Below are 23447 nucleotides of genomic sequence, written 5' to 3'. Positions count from 1 at the left end.
TTATTTTTGCCATTTAGGTGGAAATTTGACAAAGTTCTGGATGTCACCACAGAAAATGACATCACCAACCCAAAGAAACCCAAATATATATAAATAGAAATCAGGAATTATCAGCAGTGCTTCATCTGGAGGCCCACTGAAGATGCTACCTAGTAGGGTGACAAAATGGAAATGAACCTTTCAGCTCAGCGAGCAAACCTACATCCAGAATCTCAACCTGAGCTACAAATCTTCTCAAAACCTGATTTGACAAAGTATATCATCTGGCCATTTTAAAATGTTTCCAATTTTACTTTGTTTTATTGCACAAAGCTTTACATGCAAGACTAACTTTTGTATAATATGACACAATAACGAGCACAATCTTTAATTGCTTCCACGTAAAGTACAACACTTGATCGCATGTTAATTTGGCAACTATACAAACTTAGAAAATGTATTTAAATAAGACAGGTAGCATTACTGGGAGTATTAGAAAGCGATTAAAGATGAAGTGAGGATGATTAGTAAGAAATTATTGAAGGGCATGGGATGGAATGGATTGCAGGTGAGGTGCTGAGTAATGTAGCAAGTAATGACCTGGCCTTATTAAGTGGAGTCAGGAAGGGAACTCCTGGTTTCATTTTCAAAAAGTTATTTTTAAAACCAACCTTTATCACAGCTGTCTGCAACAGTTCTTTTAAAGGAGAAGATAGTTACAACCTCTTCTAGATCTAACTTTCCTGAAGGTTGCCATGATTAAATTGCTAGGTCAACCACTACAAATATACAGCAAATCCTTGCTTTAATTTGCCCCACTCAATGCCACTTTGTCTTAACACATTTTATTTTTAAGGCTTGTTTCTTCAAATTATTTTAGTGCTTTCAGCTTAAGGGTTTTTACCCTCCTTGTCCTCAGTCTTGTTCCTGGAGTCCATCCTCCCCCACAGTCCTATTTGTTTCCTCTTTCGCCTGACATTGTCTCCCTCTGCTCTTGCCCCAGCCTAGTCTCCCTTTGCCCTCATCTGGACCATGTCTTCTTCTATCCTTAACTTAGGCTGCTAACTTCAAGACTGAAGCCATTCCCTTCAACTAATTGTAGCTCTGAACTTGTTCTAAAGGGATTTATCTAATGGCAGAAGTTGGTCAGTGCAGGGTCTCTGCAGCGCCTTGCAGACTGACCTCACTTTCGATGGAGCCTGGTCAATCTAAATAAAGCAGTCTTCAGTGGCAGGTGGTGAGTGAGGGAGAGCATAGAGCAGGGCAGCTGGAACCTATAGCAGCAGGGGGTTATGATGAGGGAGGGCAATAAACAGGGCAGTTGATAGCTCTAGCAGCAGGTAGTGATGGTGAGGATGGGCAGTGAGCAGGGTAGTTGGAGAGGTAGAATGGTTTCACTCAGGCAAAAAGTGTGTCACAGAAGAGGCCTCAGAGGGAGAAGGATCTGACAAAAAAAAATGTCCTCAACATCATGTGAACCGCAGGCTGAATTCCATATAACTATATTGGGTTGAATCTTATTAGAGTGGCTAAGTATCATTTTTGGCTACTTTCATGGAAGGTTTCTCTCTGTCACACAAAGTGAGTTTTCTCACACTAAATTTGCCTCATTTAACTCTGATGATGTTAACTTCCTTTTATTCTCTCACTCACCTTATGCAAAAGTTCTTGCCACAGTCAGAATTATGATCCCAGGAAAGGGACTCCAGCTTGCGGTGGCCACCGTCAGCACTGGGCCCTGCCCGGTTGCCTGCTGCTAGAGGTCCCCACCAAAGTCTCCATGTCTCCTTTGAACTCGCAATACCCAATAGCCTATTTCCATTCAATACACTGAACTTGGCTTATAACAATCCTTCGGACCCTCAGCATTACACCTAATGAAGCTCACCCTGCTTCGCTGTATTCCCCTGTGGAGATTAGAATGGTAGCCACTGCCACCTCCCCTTAGCCCACTGTGCCCTCAGATGCAGTTGCATATGCCTCAGCATGTTCCAAGACTACCTGGTCAGGTCCACGCCCCCCAACAACCCACCCACCCGTTCTGGCACCTTCCCTGCCAATGCAGGAATTGCAAAACCTGCGCCCACACCTCCTCCCTCACCTCCATCCAAGGCCCCAAAGGAGCCTTCCACATTCATCAAAGTTTCACCTGCACATCCACCAATGTCATTTATTGTATCCGTTGCTTCCAATGCAGTCTCCTCTACATTGGGGAAACTGGACACCTCCTTGCAGAGCACATTAGGGAACATCTCCGGGACACCCGCACCAATCAACCCCACCGCCCCGTGGTCCAACATTTCAACTTCCCCTCCCACTCCACCGCTTCCTCACCACCCGACGCCTGGAGGAAGAACGTCTCATTTTCTGCCTTGAAACACTTCAACCCCAGGGCATCAATGTAGACTTCACTCCTCATTTCCCCTCCCCCCACCTTACCCCAGTTCCTAACTTACAGCTCCGCACCGTCCTCATGACCTGTCCTACCTGCCAATCTCCCTTCCCACCTATTCGCTCCAACCTCCTTTCTGACCTATCACCTCCATCCCCATCCCCATTCACCTATTGTACTCTTTGCTATCTTCTCCCCAGCAACCCCCCCGCTATTTATCTCTCCACCCTGGAGAGTCCATGCCCCGATTCCTGATGAAGCGCTTTTGCCCGAAACGGCGATTTTCCTGTTCCTCGGATACTGCCTGACCTGCTGTGCTTTTTCAGCACTATGCTAATCTAGACTCTGGTTTCCAGCATCTGCAGTCTTCACTTTTGCCTATTCCTCAGTATACCCCACTACATCACCATCGTTGTGCCCGACTCTGTAAATGCCTCAGTTTTGTATCCCTTAGCCTTGAGCCGTAGACACTGGTTACGTGGACTTTAGTAAAGCCTTTGACAAGATTCCACATGGTACACTAACAAGTAAAGTTTGGTCACACTGGATTCAGAGTAAGCTTGTCAGTTGGATACAAAATTGGCTTAATGGCAGGAGACAGAGTGGTGGTGGACGGTAGCTTTTCGGACTGAAGGCCTGTCAACAGATATGTTTCACAGGGATTGGTTCTGGGTCCTCTTTTGTTTGTCACTTATATAAATTATTTGGATGAGAATATAGAAGACGTGGTTAGTAAATTTGTGTATGACACTAAAATTGGTGGCATAGTACACAGTGAAGAAAGTTTCTAAGATCACAACGGGATCTTGATCAAACTGGTAAACGGACTGAAAAATGGCAGATGGAGTTCAATCTGGATAAATACGAGGTATTGCATTGTGGCACAACAAACAAGGGTTGGGCTTATACAATTAATGGCAGGGTCTTGGGTAGTGTTATAGAACAGGGGGACCTAGGGGGTCAGCTACATCATTCTTTGAAGTTTGCATCACATATAGAACAGGATGGTTAAAAAGTCATTTGACACTTTTGCCTTAGTTGCTCAGTCTTTGGAGTGTGGGAGTTGGGAAGCCATGTTGAGGTGTATTGGATATTGGTGAGGCCTCTTCTGAATACTGTGGTAAAAACAATGACTGCAGATGCTGGAAACCAGATTCTGGATTAGTGGTGCTGGAAGAGCACAGCAGTTCAGGCAGCATCAGAGGAGCAGTAAAATCGATGTTTCGGGCAAAAGCCCTTCATCAGGAATACTATGTCCAGTTCTGGTCGCCCAGTTATAGGAAGGATGTTAATTGGCTGCAGAGGGTTCAGAAGAGATTTACTAGGGTGTTGCTGGGATTGGATGGTTTGAGTTATAGAGAAGGACTGGATAAACTGGGACTTTTTTCACTGGAGCATAGGAGGTTGAGAGGCGACCTTATAGAAATTCATAAAAGAATGAGGGGTACAGATGAAGTTAATGGCAGTTGTCTTTTCCCTAGGATAGGGGACACATTTTTAAAAGGTAAGGAGAAAGACTTAAAAACGATATGAGGGATAACGTTTTTACACGGAGGGCGGTTTGCGTGTAGAATGAACTTCCTGAGGAAGTGGTGGATGTGGGTACAGTTGCAACATTTGTCTAAGTACACGAATAGGAAAGGTTTGTCAGGATATGGGCTATGAGCAGGTAGGTGAGACTAGTTTAGTTTGGGATTATGCTTGGCATGGACTGGCTGGACTGAAGGGTCTGTTTCCATGCTGTATGACTCCATGGACATCCTTCACTTTTTCCAGCAGTAATCTTCCTGTTGTTTCTACAGGTCACCTCTTGAACCCTTCTCAAAAGTGGAAAAATGGATAGACACCCATCACTGTATTCAATCCAGATCTCTGATCAACTTCAGTATGCAGCCACATAAGTGACAGACCTGACCCCTGACCACTCTGTTTGTAGCTCCTCAAATGACAATATGGGATTCCCTTCCCTGCCTATGCTAGCCCTATAGGACTGGCCACTGAACACCTCTCAGACTACTAGGATAGATGCCCTGACTGTGGGAGTGTCCCAAGTAGCTGACTGATCATGGCAAAACCCCTGAACTGTGAATTGTGCCTGTGACTGACAGTACCAGGACCTTCTGACCAACAGTGGCCCCTCCTTGAGCGGACTCAGGACTAATCCTCATTATTCTGTCATGGGCATTTGGTTGAATGAATGCACAATGCATTTGACATACAAGCTCATGCTATAGGTGTTAGAGTTATCCATGGTGTGCTGTTCAGCAAGATTTGTACCCCTCAGCCCCCAACGCCCCTCAGATCCTTACTAACAACCATAGCAAGCAGCCTGTGTGTCTGTGCAAAACAGCAGCTAAATACAGAAGCTGAAATGCCAATGCGTTTACACATACGGCATGGTAAGGCAATGCAAGGAATGGATGAGCATGCAAGTTGGACTAAGTAAGCAAACTCACAGAGAGCAAACAAACAGTCTTTCTCAATCCTTGGAATGTATGGCTATGTTATACATGCAAAGTGTCTCTGTTGTAGCCTTTTAACGCTAGTTACTGTTGCACCTTGCAATGCAAGTCTGTGCTTCCTGGGTGGCCTGCAAGGTCTTGGAGAATTGAATAAGCTTTATTGTCATGTACTCACATTAGTAAAGTGAAAAGTTTAAAAGTTGCCACTTATGGCGCCATTTGCCATATTGATCATTCTGGGTTGACAGATGCTAATATCTGGGGATTAGAGGTGTGTGCACCTGTTGCCGGTGCATCATGCCCCGAACTGCAGACTGATCAAATGCAACACAGTGGTCATTTGAAGCAAGTGGTGGGCTGATTCCAACAGAGTCGTTTGCATGTTGAACTTTTGAAATATTAAGCTTGCTTGGTAAGCTTGGCAAGAGAAAAAGATGAATAATAATGAGGCAAGTTGAGCTGTCAAGAAGACATTTAGCAAGCAGTAATTCCCCCTTAGCCACTGACTAGTGAGAAACTTGCCAGGCACACTGCCTGTGAAAAGCCTAAAAGATGGGCTGAGATGCTCCTGGCATCAAGATTGGCCTCACTGGACTTCTCACTTGATTCTGCCACAAATCTCACCATAGCTCATATTGCTGAGACCACCTATGATATTCCACCCAATGTATACAACGTCATTATTTTTAAAAATCAGAAGAATCAAAATCAATTTAAACTATGATGCTGTATATAGAGCTTTTAAAACAAAACATTTTGCAGTAGCTTAAGTACAGAATCTGCACTTTAGTGTTCAAAACATAGTATAATTTTCATTTTTACCTCTAGATGATTATTCCACATGCATATCCTTGGAGACTACTGGATTCTATACATTTCAAAGAAAGGAATAGCATACAGAAAGCAAAATTAAACGATTGGTGACAAAAAATTCACCAAAAGTTACAAACTGAAAATGTTCAAAACCACGACAATATACACCACTGAAGGAAACGCCAGTTGCTGGACCTGGAACAGCAAGATAAAAACTGTAAAATCATCTGTAAAATGTAGTGATACATCAGGACAGATACTGCCTGAATATTTCCAATCCCATAAATGAATCAACTGCCATGAAGTCTTGAACCATTGTCTAAGTGTTCGAGCTGGGTAATCTGTATCATATTATGAAACAGACATGACAACATTGCATCTCCTTATATAATTTGCTTTTGTCCAAGTTGGTTTTCTAGCTAAACAGATCACTGCAGAGCTTAGACATCAGTGAGTCAGTTTGCAGTTCCAAAATTTGTTGTTCAGACATTCATTTGGTTTTCTGATTGGAACACAAATGTCGCAAAGGACAACATCCAAATCAACCGTGGCTGATGTACTTCGTTCAAAATGATTTGGTAGGAGGCTTCTGTCACCCCAGCAGAAATGTAGTTTTTGAACTGCAAATAAATATATAAAACCACTATTTATTGATTGAATTCCAATTATATTCCGATAATATAGTAAATTATACTTGCATACATAATCCCTTATTTTGAAAGATTTTTGAAAATTACCACTTACTTCTTTTTGAAGAGTAGTGATTTATGTCGATGATTGCAGTCTCTGCCAGCCTCGTCCCATGAAAAGCAATAAGAATAACTAAGCTTTTTTCTGTTGCCATTGATATTAACACTGGGTAGAATTACATTTTTAAAAAGGGCTTACAAGTTTTAAAATTTCATTGCTAAGTAATGTAAAATTGGCCATATTTATTTCTATACAATTGAAAAACTTTTTCATCCTTTACATCATTTCTGAATCAAAAGCTATGATCTCCATCAAAACAGATTTTATTACTGGTGCACTTAGCAAATGAACCAAATTAAAATTCAACACAGTCCAAATTCCCACCAACTGACAGTGTCTTTAATATAGTAAGCATTTCAAGTGTTATGATCCCAAATCTCAACAACACATCCTGTTGACCATTTGCTGCTGGCAGCAGGCTGCTCATGCTCAACCAGTCCATACTTGCAAGCTTCAAGAGTATATCCATCATTGGATTGGATTCTATTATTGGAAATCATCTAAAGAATCCAGACTGTGCTAGGAATTACACCAAGAATCAGTAGATCATCATCAGCATGATGAACTTATGCGTGCAAGAAGCTATATTTCGAATTACTCAAGATTATGGATTCTTTTCGGCAAAAGGAATTTTTATGTACATTTCACCTACTTAAAAAATGAGGGTCATGGTGACAGTCAAATTCTACTACATCATGGCAATGCTTTCAGTGATCAGAATCTACCTGCTTAATCTGAGAATTAAGACTATAAAACACAGGAACAGAAATTAGGCCATTCGGCTTATCGAGTCTACTCTGCCATTTGATTTTGACTGACAGGTTTTTTTACAACCTCATTTTCCTGCTTTCTCCCTGTAATCTTTGATCCCCTCGGCCATCAAAAACTTATCCCTGTTTTAAACATACTTAATTACCTGGCATCCACAGCCTTCTGTGACAATGAAATCCACAGGTTCAACACTCGCTGGCTAAAGAAGTTTCTCCTTAACTCTGTTCCAAAGTGTCTTCCCTTTAATCTAAAGGTATGCCCTTGGGCTCTTAGTTCGTTGCCGATGGAAACATTTTCCCAACTTCCACTCTGTCCAGGCCGTTCAGCATTCTGTGAGTTTCATTCCTCATCCTTCTGAACTCCACTGAAAATAGTCCTAGAGTCCTCAAATGTTCTTCATATGTTAAGCCTTTCATTTCTGGGATCATTCTCATGGACTTCCTCGAGACCCACTCCAGGGCCAATACATTCATCCTGAGGTATGGGGCCCAAAATAGCTCACAATACTCTAAATGTGGTCTGATTAGAGCCTTATAAGGCCTCAAGTACATCCCTGCTTTCATATTCTACTCTTCGAGATGAATGACAACAATGCATTTGCATTCCTAACTACTGACTCAACCTGCAAGTTTACCTTAAGTTAACCTGGACAAGGAGTTCCAAGTCCCTTTGCACTTCAGACTTCTGAATTTTCTCCCCATTTAGAAAATAGTCCATGCCTCGATTCTTCCTACTAAAGTGCTTGACCTCACACTTGCCCATGTTGTATTTCATCTGCCACGTCTTTGCTCACTCTCCTAACCTGTCTAAGTCTTTCTGCAGCCTCCCGCCTCCTCAATACTACTTGCCCCTCCACCTATCTTCGTATCATCCACAATCTTAGCCAGATTCCCTCAGCTTCTTTTTCCAAATCATTAATGCATAAAATGAAAAGTTGTGGTCCTAACACTCACCCTTGTGTGTGTGTGTGTGTGTGTGTGTGTGTGTGTGTGTGTGTGTGTGGGGGAGGGGGGGGGGGGGGGACACCACTAGTCACCAGCTTTCATCCTGAGACAGACCTTTTTATCCTCACTCTCTGCCTTCTGCCAAACAGCCAATCTTCTAACCATGCTAGTCCTTGCCTCTAACACCATGGGCCATTATCTTACCTAGCAACCTCCCGTGCAGCACTTTATCAAAGCCCTTTTGGAAGGCAACAAAGATAACATCTATTGGCTCTCTTTGGTCTAACCTGCTCATTTCCTCCTCAAAGAATTCTAACAGATTTTTCAGGCATGACCTCCCCTCAATGAAACCATGCTGACTTTGCCCTATTTTACCTCGCACTTCCAAGTATTCAGAAATCTCATTTTCACAATGTACTTCAAAATCTTGCCAATGACTGAGGTCAGGCTAATCAGCCTATAACTTTCCATCTTTTGCCTAACTCCTTTCTTAAACTGGGGTGCGGTGGGGGTTATATTAGCAATTATCCAGTCCTCTGGGACCTTACCTGTCTCCTATGATCCCTGGACGATCACTACTAAAGCCTCCATTCTCCCTTCAGCTATCTCCTTCAGAACTCTAGGTTTGTAGTCCATCTGGTGCAGGCGATTTATCCACTTTCAGACCTTTCAGTTTTTCTAGCACCTTCTTCTTGGAGATGGCTACTAAACTAATCTTTGCCCCCCCAATGCTCTTGAATCTTTGGGATGTTACTTGTGTCTTCCACTGTGAAGACTGACGCAAAGTACTTATTCAGTTCCTTGGCCATTTCTTTGTTTCCTATTACTATTTCTTCAGCATTATTTTCCACTAGCCCAATGTCCACTTTTCCCTCTCTTTTTCTCTTTACATATTTTAAAATTGACTGTTAACTGCTCTTGTTGCATTTCCATGTCAATTATGGCCCAACAAATCTGCACCTCTTCGCATTCCGCATAAGATTATGAATTTATTCAAGTCTGCTTCTTGCACTCCTCAAAATTAGACCGCAAGACAGAAAGCAACTTCTAATCTCCTCAAGCATTTAAATACCCCAAATGCACCTCTCATAAATATACTAGTTTAAAAGATGGAACAGTACAGAAAAAAGTTCTAGGTATCGTTCCATCATGTATGGTGACCAGTGCAATAGCTGAACAAAGTCCCATTTCCAGAGGTCAAAGTAACGCCACAAGTGTAAGGAGAGTCACAAGTTTATTTCAGAGTGAAGAACACTTAACTCACATGAGTTTGTTACTTGAGGCTCAGAATGCAGATCTGGAGTTAAGTTAATACAATCAGCTCAGGGGAATTTATTGAGAGAGGGTTTGTTGGGTGTGGATGGAGCATTTTGAAATAGGGAGGGACATGAGGTCAAAGGAAAGTACAGCATGAAGAAGATTGAAATCATTGGAGTATGAAAATCAGTTAGTGCACAGGGGACAAGCACAGTGAAGACATATCTCTTGAAAAAATTGTGCAGTACTCAGATGGGTAAGAGAGAACAAGGATTTTTAAAGAGAATGGTAAGACTGAAAATTGAGGTGAAACTGCGAGATAGGGAATTAAATAGAAAAATTAGAATATTCAGCATAAAAACTACACCAATACCAGAGCAAATTAGGCAATATATTGGTAGTATGTATGATCAGATGGGGAAGATTCATTAACATGTGAAAAGATCTTTATAATTCGGTCACTTCACTAAATGCCCACTGTAAAACCATGATGTCTCACAATATATTGAAAACAAGTTTAAAATGAATATTTTCTCTACCCTCTACACCTTGATAACACTGCCAAATTCCTGCTGAAGTTACAATAATAGAAGAATATCTTCAAAGAAATTTGCGTTTTTTTTGAGATGGCATCATACAACATCACCACAAAGCGGTATTGTAATTTTTTATTCATTTTCAGTGAACATTTATTTTACATATAATGTTTGAAAAATTATCAATGTGAGTCAAGTGGATAAGAAAAGAGGCAGAACCACATCAGTGTGAAGCTTGTGCAATTTTAAATCCTGCACAACATTTCATGAATACTAAACTGCCTAATCAATGGCACTAGGAAATTAGCATTCCATAAAATTTCACCATGCAATTTCATCATGTATTTTTTTCAACAGGCCACCCAGACCATCTAAACCAGAATCTTAAAGCAGGGTACCATTACCTTCTGAAAGATTTCACTGGAATGATATGGTTACAGCTATTGCTGCATCAGCAACAGCAATCACTTTCAGTAATGCCCTGCAGTTTTAGTACAACTTCTTGAAGGTCTGATGGAGGTAGTGACAAGGAAGGAAGTATTATTGCCCATCACCCACAGCAAAATGCCTAAGGCAACTATTCAGCAGGCATGGGCAGACTCTGAGTTTCATTAACTTCAAGATGCAATAAGAATGAGTATACCTTTCTCTCTCTCAATAACACTGCTTTCATCCTACCCTGTTGCTAATACTCTGAATTCCCTCCACCATATCCTTTGACAAATATTCATAAAAACACTTTGCAACATATCTTATTTCATGGCATGACACACTATTATTGTCTTCTCTCACATTCTGGAACCTGCAAATTCAGCAATTCTTCCTCTCTCATTTCATATTCCACAAATTTGTCCTTCCATGAATCATATGCTATCCTACTTTTTCTTCAAATTTCAGCATGTGCACTGTATGCATGACCTTTACTTGTCTCAACTAATCACTTCAACATCATTCATTTTTCTTGATTTTTTTTTCTGTAGTATTTACTGCCAGGGAGAGGAGAGGAATAACTAACTTAGGGACATCACCTAAATGAAACACAAAGCCCTGGAAATTAAGTGTCCTAGAAAAAAAGCCTTGAGCATTGGGAAAACATGATTGGTGTAGGTATCTACATCTTTCTGACAGTTCTATGTTCACATCAACAAATAATCAGTAACATCTTTGGATTCTCAACTATGAAAGTCATTCCAACTGAAATTGAATATGTTTGCCGTTCATAAGTAACTAAGGTAAATGGTTGAAAAAGACACTCCACAAAATATTTTCTTGAATGATAAGTTTGGTTGTTGGCAACAAAGTCTTAGCATCAACGGCAGGAATTTATGGAACAAAAGCATTGGCATATTGCTAAATCAGAAGACAGAGTTCGTATAAAGCATCCCAAACTTAAATTTTAGAACAAGATATTACAACAATGATTATTCCCATACAGTTATGTGATTAGTAAACCATATGCCTTCGCAAAAAACGTTCTGAATACATTAAAAATTGCAACTCTACTATAAACTAATTTTCACACTTTAGTTCAACAATACCTTCCAGGTAACTGTAAGCTCAGTTCACAGTTGGAAGAATCTGGAAGTTCCTTGTAAGGCAATGGCTGAGAGGATTGGTCTGGTACAGTGGCAGGTGTAGCAGATGAATCCATATATTCTGCAATTGACTCAGGCTCCAGTGCATTGGTTGAATTTTCTCCAGTGGTAGCATATTGTGGCACAGGATGTATATCAGATTGTTTTAGAGAAAATGATGCTGAATTGCTCTGGATAAGTAATGAAGCACAAAACAGAAATAAATCCTTAATACTCTTAATTTGAAGTAAATTTATTATGCTGTTTTCTCATAAATAATTTTGTACAAAATGTGGATTAAAAATAAAAACTAATGCAAAATTTGGTTTGCTATTTCAGAGCATTGAATGAAGAAACATTTTTTTTACCTCCTCTGCTGTTTTTCTAAGTGATTGAGTATTTACAGTTTTCAAGGCAGCTTTTACCTTTCTTTCCAATCGTTTTATTCGAATCTGTGTGAAAAATGGATTGTTAAAGTTGTTTTTATCTCTGTAATTTATATTTCTTAATACTGGTTTTAAAGCACAGGACAATGGCACAAAAATTACATACACAACAATAAGTCAAAATCCCAGAAGACAAGATAGAAATGTTTCTTGAAAAAAAGTGATATAGGTACAAATCTAACAAAATCAAAATGAAGTTTCTTCAGTGATCAAAGACTGAATTTTGTATCTAAAATTTCCAGGTGCAGAAAATGGTCTCTTTCACCTATACTTTGGATTGAAGTTTGTCATATTCCTTATGTACCACTGAACAAACTATAACTACAACTAGCAAGCAAATAGTATTTGGCCACTGCACAACTGAGCTCTGAAAGTTTTCCCTGGGTTGGATTGGAAGGCAAACAACCGCCCACTTTCACAAAATAAAAGACATGATTTTTAAAATAGATTATTGACATGATTTATTGTATGTCCTTCCTCAGGCCAATCCTTTCTGACTTTAACGCAGTACATTAAGAGCCAGCATTGGTGCCTTGAATGGACTAAGTTCCCTAGAATAACCGATTAATAATTGCGTTTCCTGTTAACTGTCTCAAGCTGAAGCAGATTGTTTTCAAACTTTGCAGCGTATGTGATCTTGCGATTTGCTTCCAACCTCAGATTCATGCCATCTTTAATTTGACTATTACTACTTTCACAACACAGCCAACTCTGTTCCCATCTCAGCTATTCAGCCGTTGATCCCAGTCCTTCAACTTGCCAAGATGAATTCTTCCAATTCATGCCTCTTGAACACTACCAATTTTGATTGCTGCATTCGTTGCTTAATTGAGAACTGTACACTCCGCTGACAATCTGCAAGCTCTGAAATTCCCTCCATAAATATCTTCCCCTCTTCCTTGCTTCCCTCCTTTAATATACTCTTTAAAAACCCCTCTTGGCCAAACTTTGTCATTTGATTCAACATTTGCTTACAGGGCTCAGTGTCAAATTTTATTAGAGAATAATCTTGAGAGATATCTTGTTCTATTCTGATGGAAGATTCTAAATAAATACAAAGTAGTTGTTTAAAACTTACTTGAATAGTTTTAGCCAGTTCTTCATGATTTTGTCTACACTCAATATTTTCAATTCTTTTTGTTAAGTCTTCAAGTTTGTTGTTCAAATGATCACTTCTAAGTTCAGTGGCAATCTTTTGGTGAATCCATTTCTGGATCTAACAAGATAAACTGGAATGAATCTGTGATTTGCACGTAAAAGTAAAGTTCAAAGTTTAAACATATATATTCCTATATTAAGCACTGTTAATAATCCACTGTAGGCATGGTCTGCGTCACTGTTTTAGCAGTTCTATTCCCACTTTCAAATAAACTGGCAGGGAAATTCACTTAAGGTATTGCATAATGTGGATTATTAATTTTTCTTCCATCCTTGCAAAATTGTCTGTAGCATCTGATTAGGGAAGTAACAAGAGGTATTTATGAAGACAAAAGTATCTAACTTTGGCAGTGGTCAATTTGGTCAGTATTTCAGACACAATGGCCATATTTTTAGCAGCTAGCAGGCATGTCTCAGTAGAAACTTTCTTTTACTTTGATATCATCGCAGATGAAACTGCCAAATCTTTGTTGCAATCTATTTAGGGATCAATACATTTTGTTTTTAAAGCAAACAAGGTACTTACTAAGAAAATAAAGAAGAGCATTCCAAAATTTGTTCAAACAAATTTTATTATACAAACGGTTGGAAAAGTAAAACAAACAAACACACAATACATGACATACTCTAATATCTAGAATTAACAAAAAGACAAATTTGGATTTATGAACAAACTGTGGTTGGACACTCACAGGAGCACATCAAATAGCAGATAAAATTAACAGTTTCCCAGTAACCCACCCAAAGTTTAGGGACAATGAGTCAGCAAATCTCATTAAAAGATTTGCTAGCCTTCATGAAAAATCTTCATTGGCCTCTGAAAGATCTAGACTCTGAACTGATTTAAGAGTTATTTTAACAGAAGAGAATAGAATATCCTTTATTATCATGTGTACTCCAGTACAGGAATACAGTGAAAAGTCTTTACAATGGCTGCCTCTAACGACTCTACCTTGTATACAAGTACCTGGGTACAAATCTTGGATACAAAAGAGAAATAAAAGAAAATGTAGTTGCATTGTTTACAGTATATAATAAAAAAAAGTTAGAAATAAGATAGTTATAATAATTTAAGGATTGACATTACAGTCTGGAAAAAAAATTCAAATAGCAGCAGCTCCGCCTGTGGTCGGACTGCCTTCGCCAGGCCCTAGCCCATTTTGTTCCAGCCTCTGATCCGCTCCCCACTGGCACATGGTATGTTCCGCTGCAATGGGACTTGCATCCCCTCGTGCTGCACAGTGGCTCGCTTCTCCTCGCGCTGCTCCAGGCTTTGTACCCTCCCACTGTTCCTGGTCTTGTTTCCCTCGTGCTGGACTGTAGCTCGCCTCTCCTTGTGCTAGTCTAAGTCTTGTTCCCCTCATGCTGCACCAGGACTCATTTCCCTTCACACTACTCAAGTTAAAAACAGAGGAATCCTAGACTTCTAGAGACTGTTAATAATTATCTAGTTATCAACACACCAGTTCAGCTTCACAGTTTCTGCTGCACATGAATTTTCCTCAGCTCCCAGACCCAGCCTTCTTAGTTTTCTCAGGCTATACTGCAGCATCAGGTGCGGTCCCAGTTCCTCAGCCATGCTGCTAACAACAGATCATCTCCCAACCACACAATCTTTTCTCGCAAGCTTATATCCCACTGACTTCAAAAGGTTACGTTCCGGCATCCAATCACGAGTACCATTCTAGCTTGCTAACTGCTCCAACCCCACAAGCCCATGGGTCATCCTTTGACCCAAATGTTGGGAGCCAGCTAACCAAAGCACTTCAGCCATATGGAACTACGTTCCTGGACTCTCACTGACAAACTGACTGGAGCTGACAATTGCTTACTGACACTTAAACTGATTTGAGGGACTCATTGAAATACTTGCAACAAATGGTGGCTCAGTGGTTAGCACTGCTGTCTCACAGCACCAGGGTACCAGGTTCGATTCCAGCCTCGGGTGACTGCCTGTGTGGAGTTTGCTCATTCTCCCCATGTTTGCGTGGGTTCCCTCCGGGTGCTCTGGTTTTCTCCCACAGAACAAAGATGCCCAAAGTGTTAGGTACATTAGAGAGAGGGAAATGGGTCTGGATGGGTTGCTCCTCGGAGAGTCGGTATGAACTTACTGGGCCGAAGGGCCTGTTTCTACACTGTAGGAAATCTAATCTAATCATAAACAAGTCTTGCCCTTGTTCCTAAGCAGGATTAAATGTAACAATCAGTGAAACATCTTGTGCTTGATGTTTCAAATTGCCAGCTTACAAGGCACAATGTAATAAAATCTATACTTCTCCCTTCACTGTGTTAGTTCACTCCAAGGAGGTGGGGCAGACTGTTATCCCAACAGATAACTGAAGACATTAGAGTCCAGACAGTGTAGTTAAAAGTTCTGCCTAGGTTCTCTAAGACATCATATTAGTTGTTTGGTTACATATTGGCCCTCCTTGCATTCTTTACTGCCCACCTACCTACCTCAATAGTTCATCTTAGTCCCTCTGCTAAGAAAATGCCCCATACGCAATGGTACCCCCATATACTCCATGTCAGCTGTCCCATGCCCATTCTCACTATAAATACACTGCATACAACAACCAATAAATCTGACAGTAACAATGACATGCAAAACGGCTTAGAAACTAACTTTTTGACCAACATCTGGGTTCCTACAATTCTAAAAATAAACAGACTATTAAGATATTAATAACAGTAGCTTTAAAGTTGTGGTACCTTTAATTTTGTGCAAATAAACAGACACATTGACAAAATCTCTGAAAACAATTAAGCCAGTCAAAACTTCTCTGCAAATAAAATCTCTTAGAAATAATCCTTTTAGAAGAGACTGGGCTTTCATCCAAGTTTCATTATGCAGTTTCAAGAACTCTTCTCGTCTGCCTGGATGCCGCAGTAGCTGCAGGTCAGTCTTTAAAGGAGCTCTGCCTTTACAAGTAGGGGTTTTACTTTGAAGTCCAAAGGTAGGTGCAAGAAAGAGTATATTGTGCCCTCTCGCTTCCTGACTGTCTATTTTAAGTTGCTGCTCTTTTCAAGCTTGAAGACCTCGAAGCTGGAGGGCCAGTCAAAGAGCCAAGGAAAGTGAATTCACCCTATAGCTACTAAATGACCTCCCATGCAAGAATCACAAGTGACTGTTGGGATCCCTATACACCCCAGCCTGCTGACCAACTCAGCCTGATGGTAGGATTCAGGAGTTTGCAGTGAATATCTTGTACTGTCTCCCTGATGGTATCTGGTTTATTACCACAGAATGGGAAACATGATCACAGCAGTATGATGTTACAGTAAAAGGAGTTAATAGAATTAGAACAATTTTACAACGTTCCTTGTGAACAGTTTCATTGTGCTTTTTGGGATATCATGATCAATGAACCTTTGCAAACTTGCAAAATCATTCCCAAGATAGTACTATTGATAGAATCTATGACCCAAGATTTAATTTTTTTAAATGTTGAATGAATTAGAAGTAACATTTTCCAGAGTCACAACACCATTTTAAATTAAAATACACCTTTTTTTCCCCAACCACTGTAATCAAACTTTAAAAATTCTTAATGCAAAGCATTTTGATATTCCTTTAGTTGAAGTGAAGATGATGAAGACATTGCTTGCTAAAATATAACAAACCCCTATAAATATAATGAATCAAATCATTAGCTGAAAGTATTCTTTAAAGCATACTTTGAAAAAAATCCATTATCCATCTAATCATTTTTATTTCTCAGTATTTCCTTAAATGCTAACCAACTCTTATTACCCCATTCCTAAAGCAAATAAAAACAAGAGTCACCTCATGAAAACACTTCTTCTTGGTAGTTTCTGCACTTTGGCTTTTGGAATGTAATTTAAGATGGTCACTTTTGTCACCTTCTGAAGTCTTAAATTGCTTGTTGCTACTTCTTTCTTCACTGCTTGAATGGGTCCTTTTTCTTAAACCTTAAATTAGAACATTATACACATATATAGTCTATTGAAATGTAATGTTTTCCTCATTAGAAGAGGAACTAATGTCAATCAATTAATGATTGTTGAAAATTTAGTTGTTCATTGATGTAAAGCATCTAGGTTGCTAAATTATTATGATACCTTAAACACAGTTTCAAAGATTTATTTGAAAAGTCATAATATACTTAGACAATTCAAAAGAATTACCAATTTAATGAGAAAACAAAAACAAAAACACTAAGAGAGCAGACTGGTTGCCAAAAGGACTGACTGGAAGGGACATAACTATGGAGAATGTGTAAACTGACGTGTTGACAACCTTGTAAATAGTAATTGAGCCAGTTTGTTCACCTTGCGAACTTGATGCTGAAATTGAGCGCATTAAAGCCATCCTGTGGGATAATGGTTAACCAGATAATTTCTTGGTATATTTCACAAACTCCTGAACGGGATTAAGGAGAGGACTGAAAAGTCATCCTGAAAACTGCCCAGTATCTATTACTTTAGACTGAGGAAAACAGCAGTGAATGTTTTCTATATGGACTTCTGCAAGGCATTCGACACGGTTCTGCATGGTAGATTGGTTAGCAAAGTTGAATCATATGGAGTACAGGGACAGCTAGCCATTTGGATATAAAATTGGAGATAGAAGACAGTGGGTAGTGGTGGAGGGTTGCTTTTCATACTGCCACTGTTTTTGTAACTTATATGTATGAAATGGATGTGAATATAAGAGGTATGGTTAGTAAGTTTGCAGATGACACCAAAATTGGTGATGTAGTGTACAGCAAAGGAGGTTACCACAGAGTTCAACAGGACCTTAATCAGATGAACAAATGTGCTGAGGAGTGGCAGATGAAAATTAATTTAGATAAATGTGATATGCTGCATTTTAGTAGATCAAATCAGAGTGGGACTTATACACTTAATGGTAAGGGCCTCGGGAGCATTGCCGAACAAAGAGACCTTGGGGTGCAGGTTCACATTTCATTGAAAGTGGAGTTGCAGGTAGACAGGGTGGTGAAGAAAGTGTTTGATATGCTTGTTCTTTATTGGTCAATGCATTGACTATAGGTGTTGGGAGGTCATGTTGTGGCTGTACAGGACATTGGTTAGGCCACTTTTGTAATGCTGAATTCAATTCTGGTCTCTCTCCTATATGAAAGACATTGTGAAACTTGAAAGGATTCAGAGAAGATTTACAAGGATGTTGCCAGGGTTGGAGGGTCATAGCTAAAGGAAGAGGCTGAATAGGCTGGGTCTACTTTCCCTGGAGCGTCTGATGCTGAGGGGTGACCTTATAGAGGTTTCTAAGGTCGTGTGGAGCATGAATAGGGTGAATAATCTGGGTCTTTTCCCCAGGGTAAGGGAGTCCAAAACTAGAGGGCATATGTTTAAGGTGAGAGAGGAAAGATTTAAAAGGGACTAAAGGAGAAATCCTTTCATGCAGAGAGTGCTGCGTGTATAGAATGAGTTGCCAGAGGTGGTGGTGGAGGTTGATATAATTACATTTAAAAGGCATCTGGATGGGTATATGAAAAGGAAGGGTTTAGAGGGATATGGGCCAAATGCTGGCAAATGGACTAGATTAATTTAGGATATCAGGTCGGCATGGATGAGTTGGACTGAAGGGTCGGTTTCTGCACTGTACACCTCTATGACTCAATGACTCCAGGCTAATATCTCTCAAACATTTCATCAACATATGAAACTAGCTGTTTTCTGCTACTAAGCAGTAGCAACATGAGTAGTGTTTGCCATTGACAAGATGCTAATATCAGGCCAAAACATTCTGCTGATCAAACAAATAAGTAATGCGATAAATAGATTTCAGTGCCAGTGTGATGTTGGACATGTAGATTTCATGTCGAACTGCAGTGGATCATAATCAGACAACATACCCTTTTGGTGGTTCACAACATACATGAGGCTGACTGTCTCACAAACCCACATTTGCAAATCATAAAACAGTGTCCAACATGAGATAAGATTCCACAATTGGACAACAGGACGATTTGGACCGAAGGGTCTGTTTCGATGCAGTACGTTTCTATGACTCTCTGACTCAATTACATTTGGTCAACAATCCTGAGTATGTAAATAATCAAACTCGCAACCAATTTTGGATTGTCAGTAAGGTTTGTAGCATGGCACATTTGCACCTAATCAGAGTTAAATGTGTTAATACACAGGGCCCAGTGTATTCAGACAGAAAAACCACTTGCTGACCATTCAACATTATCCTCTTATAAAGCATAAATGTTGTTTTCCCTTTACCAGGATATTTCTTGTGAATTGCCCTAATTAGTGCAAGACTAAAAGATTAAACAAGACAGAGTTTTTTCCCAGCAATACTCAGTTCTGTACTTTCAAACAGCTACTTCTATCTTAAATAATCAATTTCGTAGAACAGAATTATAGAATCCCAATTATGTGGAAGCAGGCCATTCGGCCCATAGAGTCACACTGCCCCTCCAACCAGCATCCCACCCAGATCTGCCCTGCCCTATCCCTATAACCCCACATTTCTCATGGCTAACTCACCTCGTCTGTATATCCCTGGACATCGTAGGCAAATTTTGTGTGGCCAATCCACCTAATGGCAACAAGGTGGCTCAGTGGTTAGCACTGCTGCCTCACAGCACCAGGAACCCAGGTTCGATTCCTGCCTTAGGCAACTGTCTGTGTGGAGTTTGCACATTCTCCCTGTGTCTGTGTGGGTTTCCTCTGGGTGCTGCAGTTTCCTCCCACAATCCAAAAATGTGCAGGTTAGGTGAATTGGCCATGCTAAATTGCCCATAGTGTTGGATGTGTTAGTCAGGGGTAAACATAGGGTTGGCGAATGGGTTTGGGTGGGTTTCTCTTCGGAGGGGCGATGTGGACTTGTTGGGCCGAAGGGCCTGTTTCCACACTGTAGAGAATCTAATCAAACTTGCATATCTTTGGACTGTAGGATGGTACCAGAGCCCCCGGAGGAAACCACACAGACATGGGGAGAATATGCAAACTCCATACAAATAGTCATGTAAGGCTGGAATTGCACTTAGGTTTCTGGCACTGTGAGGCAGCAGTATTAGCCACTGAGCCATCACGCTGCCAAACTCAAACTGCTGGTGTACTAAGCATGCATTTATATCGCTGAGAATGAAGCTGGTCAAGTGGTTGAAGTATAAGTGGGCGAGCATTTTGGGGACAGTGACCACATCTCTAAATTTCAAAGTCATCATGGAAAGAGATAACAATAGTGTAGCAGTTAAGTATCTAAATTTGGGATGGTGGGGGGGGGATGTGTGGGGTGGAGTCCAGTTTCAATATTATTAGAAGGATTTTACAAACATAGACTGCGAGCAGCTACTTGAAGTTAAGTCTACACTTGGAAAGTGGGATAGTGTAATATAGAGACTGTAGGGGCAGTGTGTTTCTATAAGAGTGAAAGGCAAGAACAACAAGTCCTGAGAACCCTGGATGTTAAGGGATAATCAAGAAAAAAAATTGCTAGGTACAGTGTATTAAAAACATGGGAGGTCCATTAGAAGTATATAAAAATCTAGGAGGGCAAACAGGGGCCATGAAATATCTTTGGCAGAAAGAAGTAAGGAAAATCCCAAAGGCATTTAAGTATATGAAGAGCAAAACGATTATCAGGGAAAGAGTGGGCCTGTTAGAGACCAAATGGGAAATCTGTGCATGGAGCTCAAGGACATGGGTAAAGTCTTAAATGAATATTTCTCATTTGTATTCACAAAGAAGAAATACATTGTAGCTGGAGACTTCAGTTGGGATAGTGAGCTCCTATATTCCTGATGAAGGGCTTTTGCCCGAAATGTCGATTTTACTGCTCTTTGGATGCTGCCTGAACTGCTGTGTTTTTCCAGCACCACTCTAACCTAGACTCTGGTTTCCAGCATCTGCAGTCATTGTTTTTACCATAGTGAGCTTCTAGTGCAGGTTGAAATTAATAAGGGGGCGTTATTAGATGTATTAAAGGACATATTATCAGGGCCTGATGAGATGTATTCCAGCTGCTATCAGTGGCAAGGGACGAGATTGCTGGACCCTGACAGAGATATGTAATATTTTGCTGGCCACAGATGAAATGCCTGATGACTGCAGGAAAGCTAATGTGGTTCCTTCTTTAAGGGCAGCAGGGATAGACCAGAAGATTACCAACTAATTAGTCTGATGTCAGTGGTAGGGAGGTTATTGGAAAAAATTCTGAGGGACAGGATTATACTTGTAAAAGACAGAAGTTGATGAGGGATAGTCAGCATGAAATCGAGAGAGGCAGATCCTGTCTCACAAATTTTATTTAGTTTTTAAATATATTGAGGAGGGTGGTGCAGTTGTAGTTTACATGGACTTCAGTTAGGCCTTTGAAAAGGTCCCAAAGGGAAGGCTTATCCAAAAGTTAAGAGCCAAAGGGATCAAAGGCTAGTTAGTAAACTGTATCCAAACCTGGCTTGCAAATATGAGGCAAAGGATGATGGTAGAGGGTTGTTTTTGTGATTGGAAGCCTATGACCAGCAATAAACTACATTGGTCACTGCTGGGACCGCTCCTGTTTGTAACGTATATAAATGACTTGGATGTGAATGTACTAGGTATAATTAGTAGGTCTGCAGATGATACAAAAATTGGTGGTGTTGTTGTTAGTAAGGAGGAAGGTCTCAGTCTACAGTCTGATATTGATCCGCTGGTAAATTGCGTAGGGTGATAGCAGATGGAATTTAATCCTGATAAGTTTAAGGTGGTACATTTTGGGAGGTCTAATAAGGGAAGGTTTTGCACAATGAATGGTAGGTCCCTAAGAAGGGCTGAGGAACAAGGGGACTTTGGTGAATAAGTTCAAAGATCCCTGAAGGTGTCAGCACAAGCAGACAGGGTAGTAAAGGCAACAAACGGGATGCTTGCCTTTATTAACTGGGGCATAGAATATAGAAGCAAAAAAATCTTGTTACAACTTTGTAGAGCATTAGTTAGGTCACAGGTGGAATACCATAGGCTGTTCTAGTTGCCACACTATTGGAAGGATGTTGCATTGGAGAGGGTGCAGAGGAGTTTCACCAGGACATTGCTGGAATGGAAACGTCTCAGTGATGAGGAAAGACTGGACAGGCTGAGTTTGTTTTCTCTACAGCAGAAAAGGCTGAGGGGTAATCTGACTGGGGTATATAAATTATGAGAGTCATAGACAGAATAGATCATGACAATGGCAGATGCATCTAAGACCAGAGGGCATAAATTAAAAGGTGAGGAGTATGTGGTTTAAAGGGGATCTGAGGAAACATTTTTTCACCCAGCTGGTGGTAGAAACATGGAATACGCTGCCTGAGAGAGAGGTGGAGGCAAGTACTTTCATAACATTAAGAAGCATCTGGCCAAACACTTAAAATATCATGGCAAAAGAACTATGGACTGAGTGCAGGGAAATTGGATTATTATAGTTTGGTGTTTGTTAATTGACATAGACATGGTGGGGTGAAGGGCCTGTTTCTATACTGTGTGACTTTATGAAAATAAACTATGGGGGAAAATTAGCAAGTAATAAAAGGCAGACAGTGACAGTTCTTTAAACGTAGAAAAAAGAAAGGCCAAAGTAAACATATCTGAGCTGAAAATGTGTTGCTGGAAAAGCGCAGCAGGTCAGGCAGCATCCAGAATCTTCCTGAAGAAGGGCTTATGCCCGAAACGTCGATTCTCCTGTTCCCTGGATGCTGCCTGACCTGCTGCGCTTTTCCAGCAACGCATTTTCAGCTCTGATCTCCAGCATCTACAGACCTCACTCTCTCCTAAAAGTAAACATATGCCCCTTAGAAATAAAGCTGGAGAAATATTGATGGGGAGCCAGAAAATGATAGTGGAGTTAAATAAATATTTTGCATCAGTCTTCATGGTAGAGCACACTAATAGCATTCCAAAAATACTCAATAAATCAGGAGGATAAGTGGGTAGGTGGGAATGTAAAGAATCAACACACCATCACTGGAGGAAAAAGTAACTATGGAAACTAATGGGCCAAGGGCTGATATGTATCCCAGATTTGATGGGTTTAAATATACAATTTTAAAGTTGCTAGAGATAGTGGATGCACTGGTAGCAATATTCCAAGAATATTTAGATTCTGGAACAGTCTGGAGGAGCAGAAAACTACCAATGTAATCCACTTAAATCAAAAAGACACCGACAAAGATAAAGTAATCATAGGACAGTTAGCTTAATATCTGCCATTAGGAAAATGTTAGAGTTCATTATAAAGGATGTAATAGTAGGGTATTTTGAAATACATAATATACTCAAGCAGAGTTAACATGGCTTCATGAAGGGGAAAGCATGCCTAACAAGTTTATTAAAATTTTTTGAAGTGTTAACAAGCTGGATAGAAAAAGGGAAAACCAGTAAGTATAATACACCTGGATTTCCAAA

The 23447-nt window shown here is 40.3% G+C and overlaps 1 protein-coding gene across 4 annotated transcripts in view; it reads right to left on the bottom strand.

Moving 5' to 3' along the window:
* Positions 1–23447, bottom strand: part of LOC122560846 (activating transcription factor 7-interacting protein 2-like) — an 84740-nt gene that overhangs the window by 17951 nt on the left and 43342 nt on the right. For all 4 annotated transcript variants that reach the window (XM_043712002.1, XM_043712003.1, XM_043712004.1 and 1 more), the window contains 4 exons: positions 16870–17015; positions 13003–13140; positions 11847–11930; positions 11443–11669 (listed from right to left, as the gene is read on the bottom strand). In XM_043712002.1, the coding sequence (XP_043567937.1) occupies positions 11443–11669; positions 11847–11930; positions 13003–13140; positions 16870–17015 (595 nt within the window). The remainder of the gene's footprint in view (positions 1–11442; positions 11670–11846; positions 11931–13002; positions 13141–16869; positions 17016–23447) is intronic.

Source organism: Chiloscyllium plagiosum, chromosome 21, assembly GCF_004010195.1.
Source record: "Chiloscyllium plagiosum isolate BGI_BamShark_2017 chromosome 21, ASM401019v2, whole genome shotgun sequence".
NCBI lineage: Eukaryota > Metazoa > Chordata > Chondrichthyes > Orectolobiformes > Hemiscylliidae > Chiloscyllium > Chiloscyllium plagiosum.
Note: the sequence above shows the minus strand (reverse complement) of the source record. Positions and strands in the feature narration are given on the sequence as shown.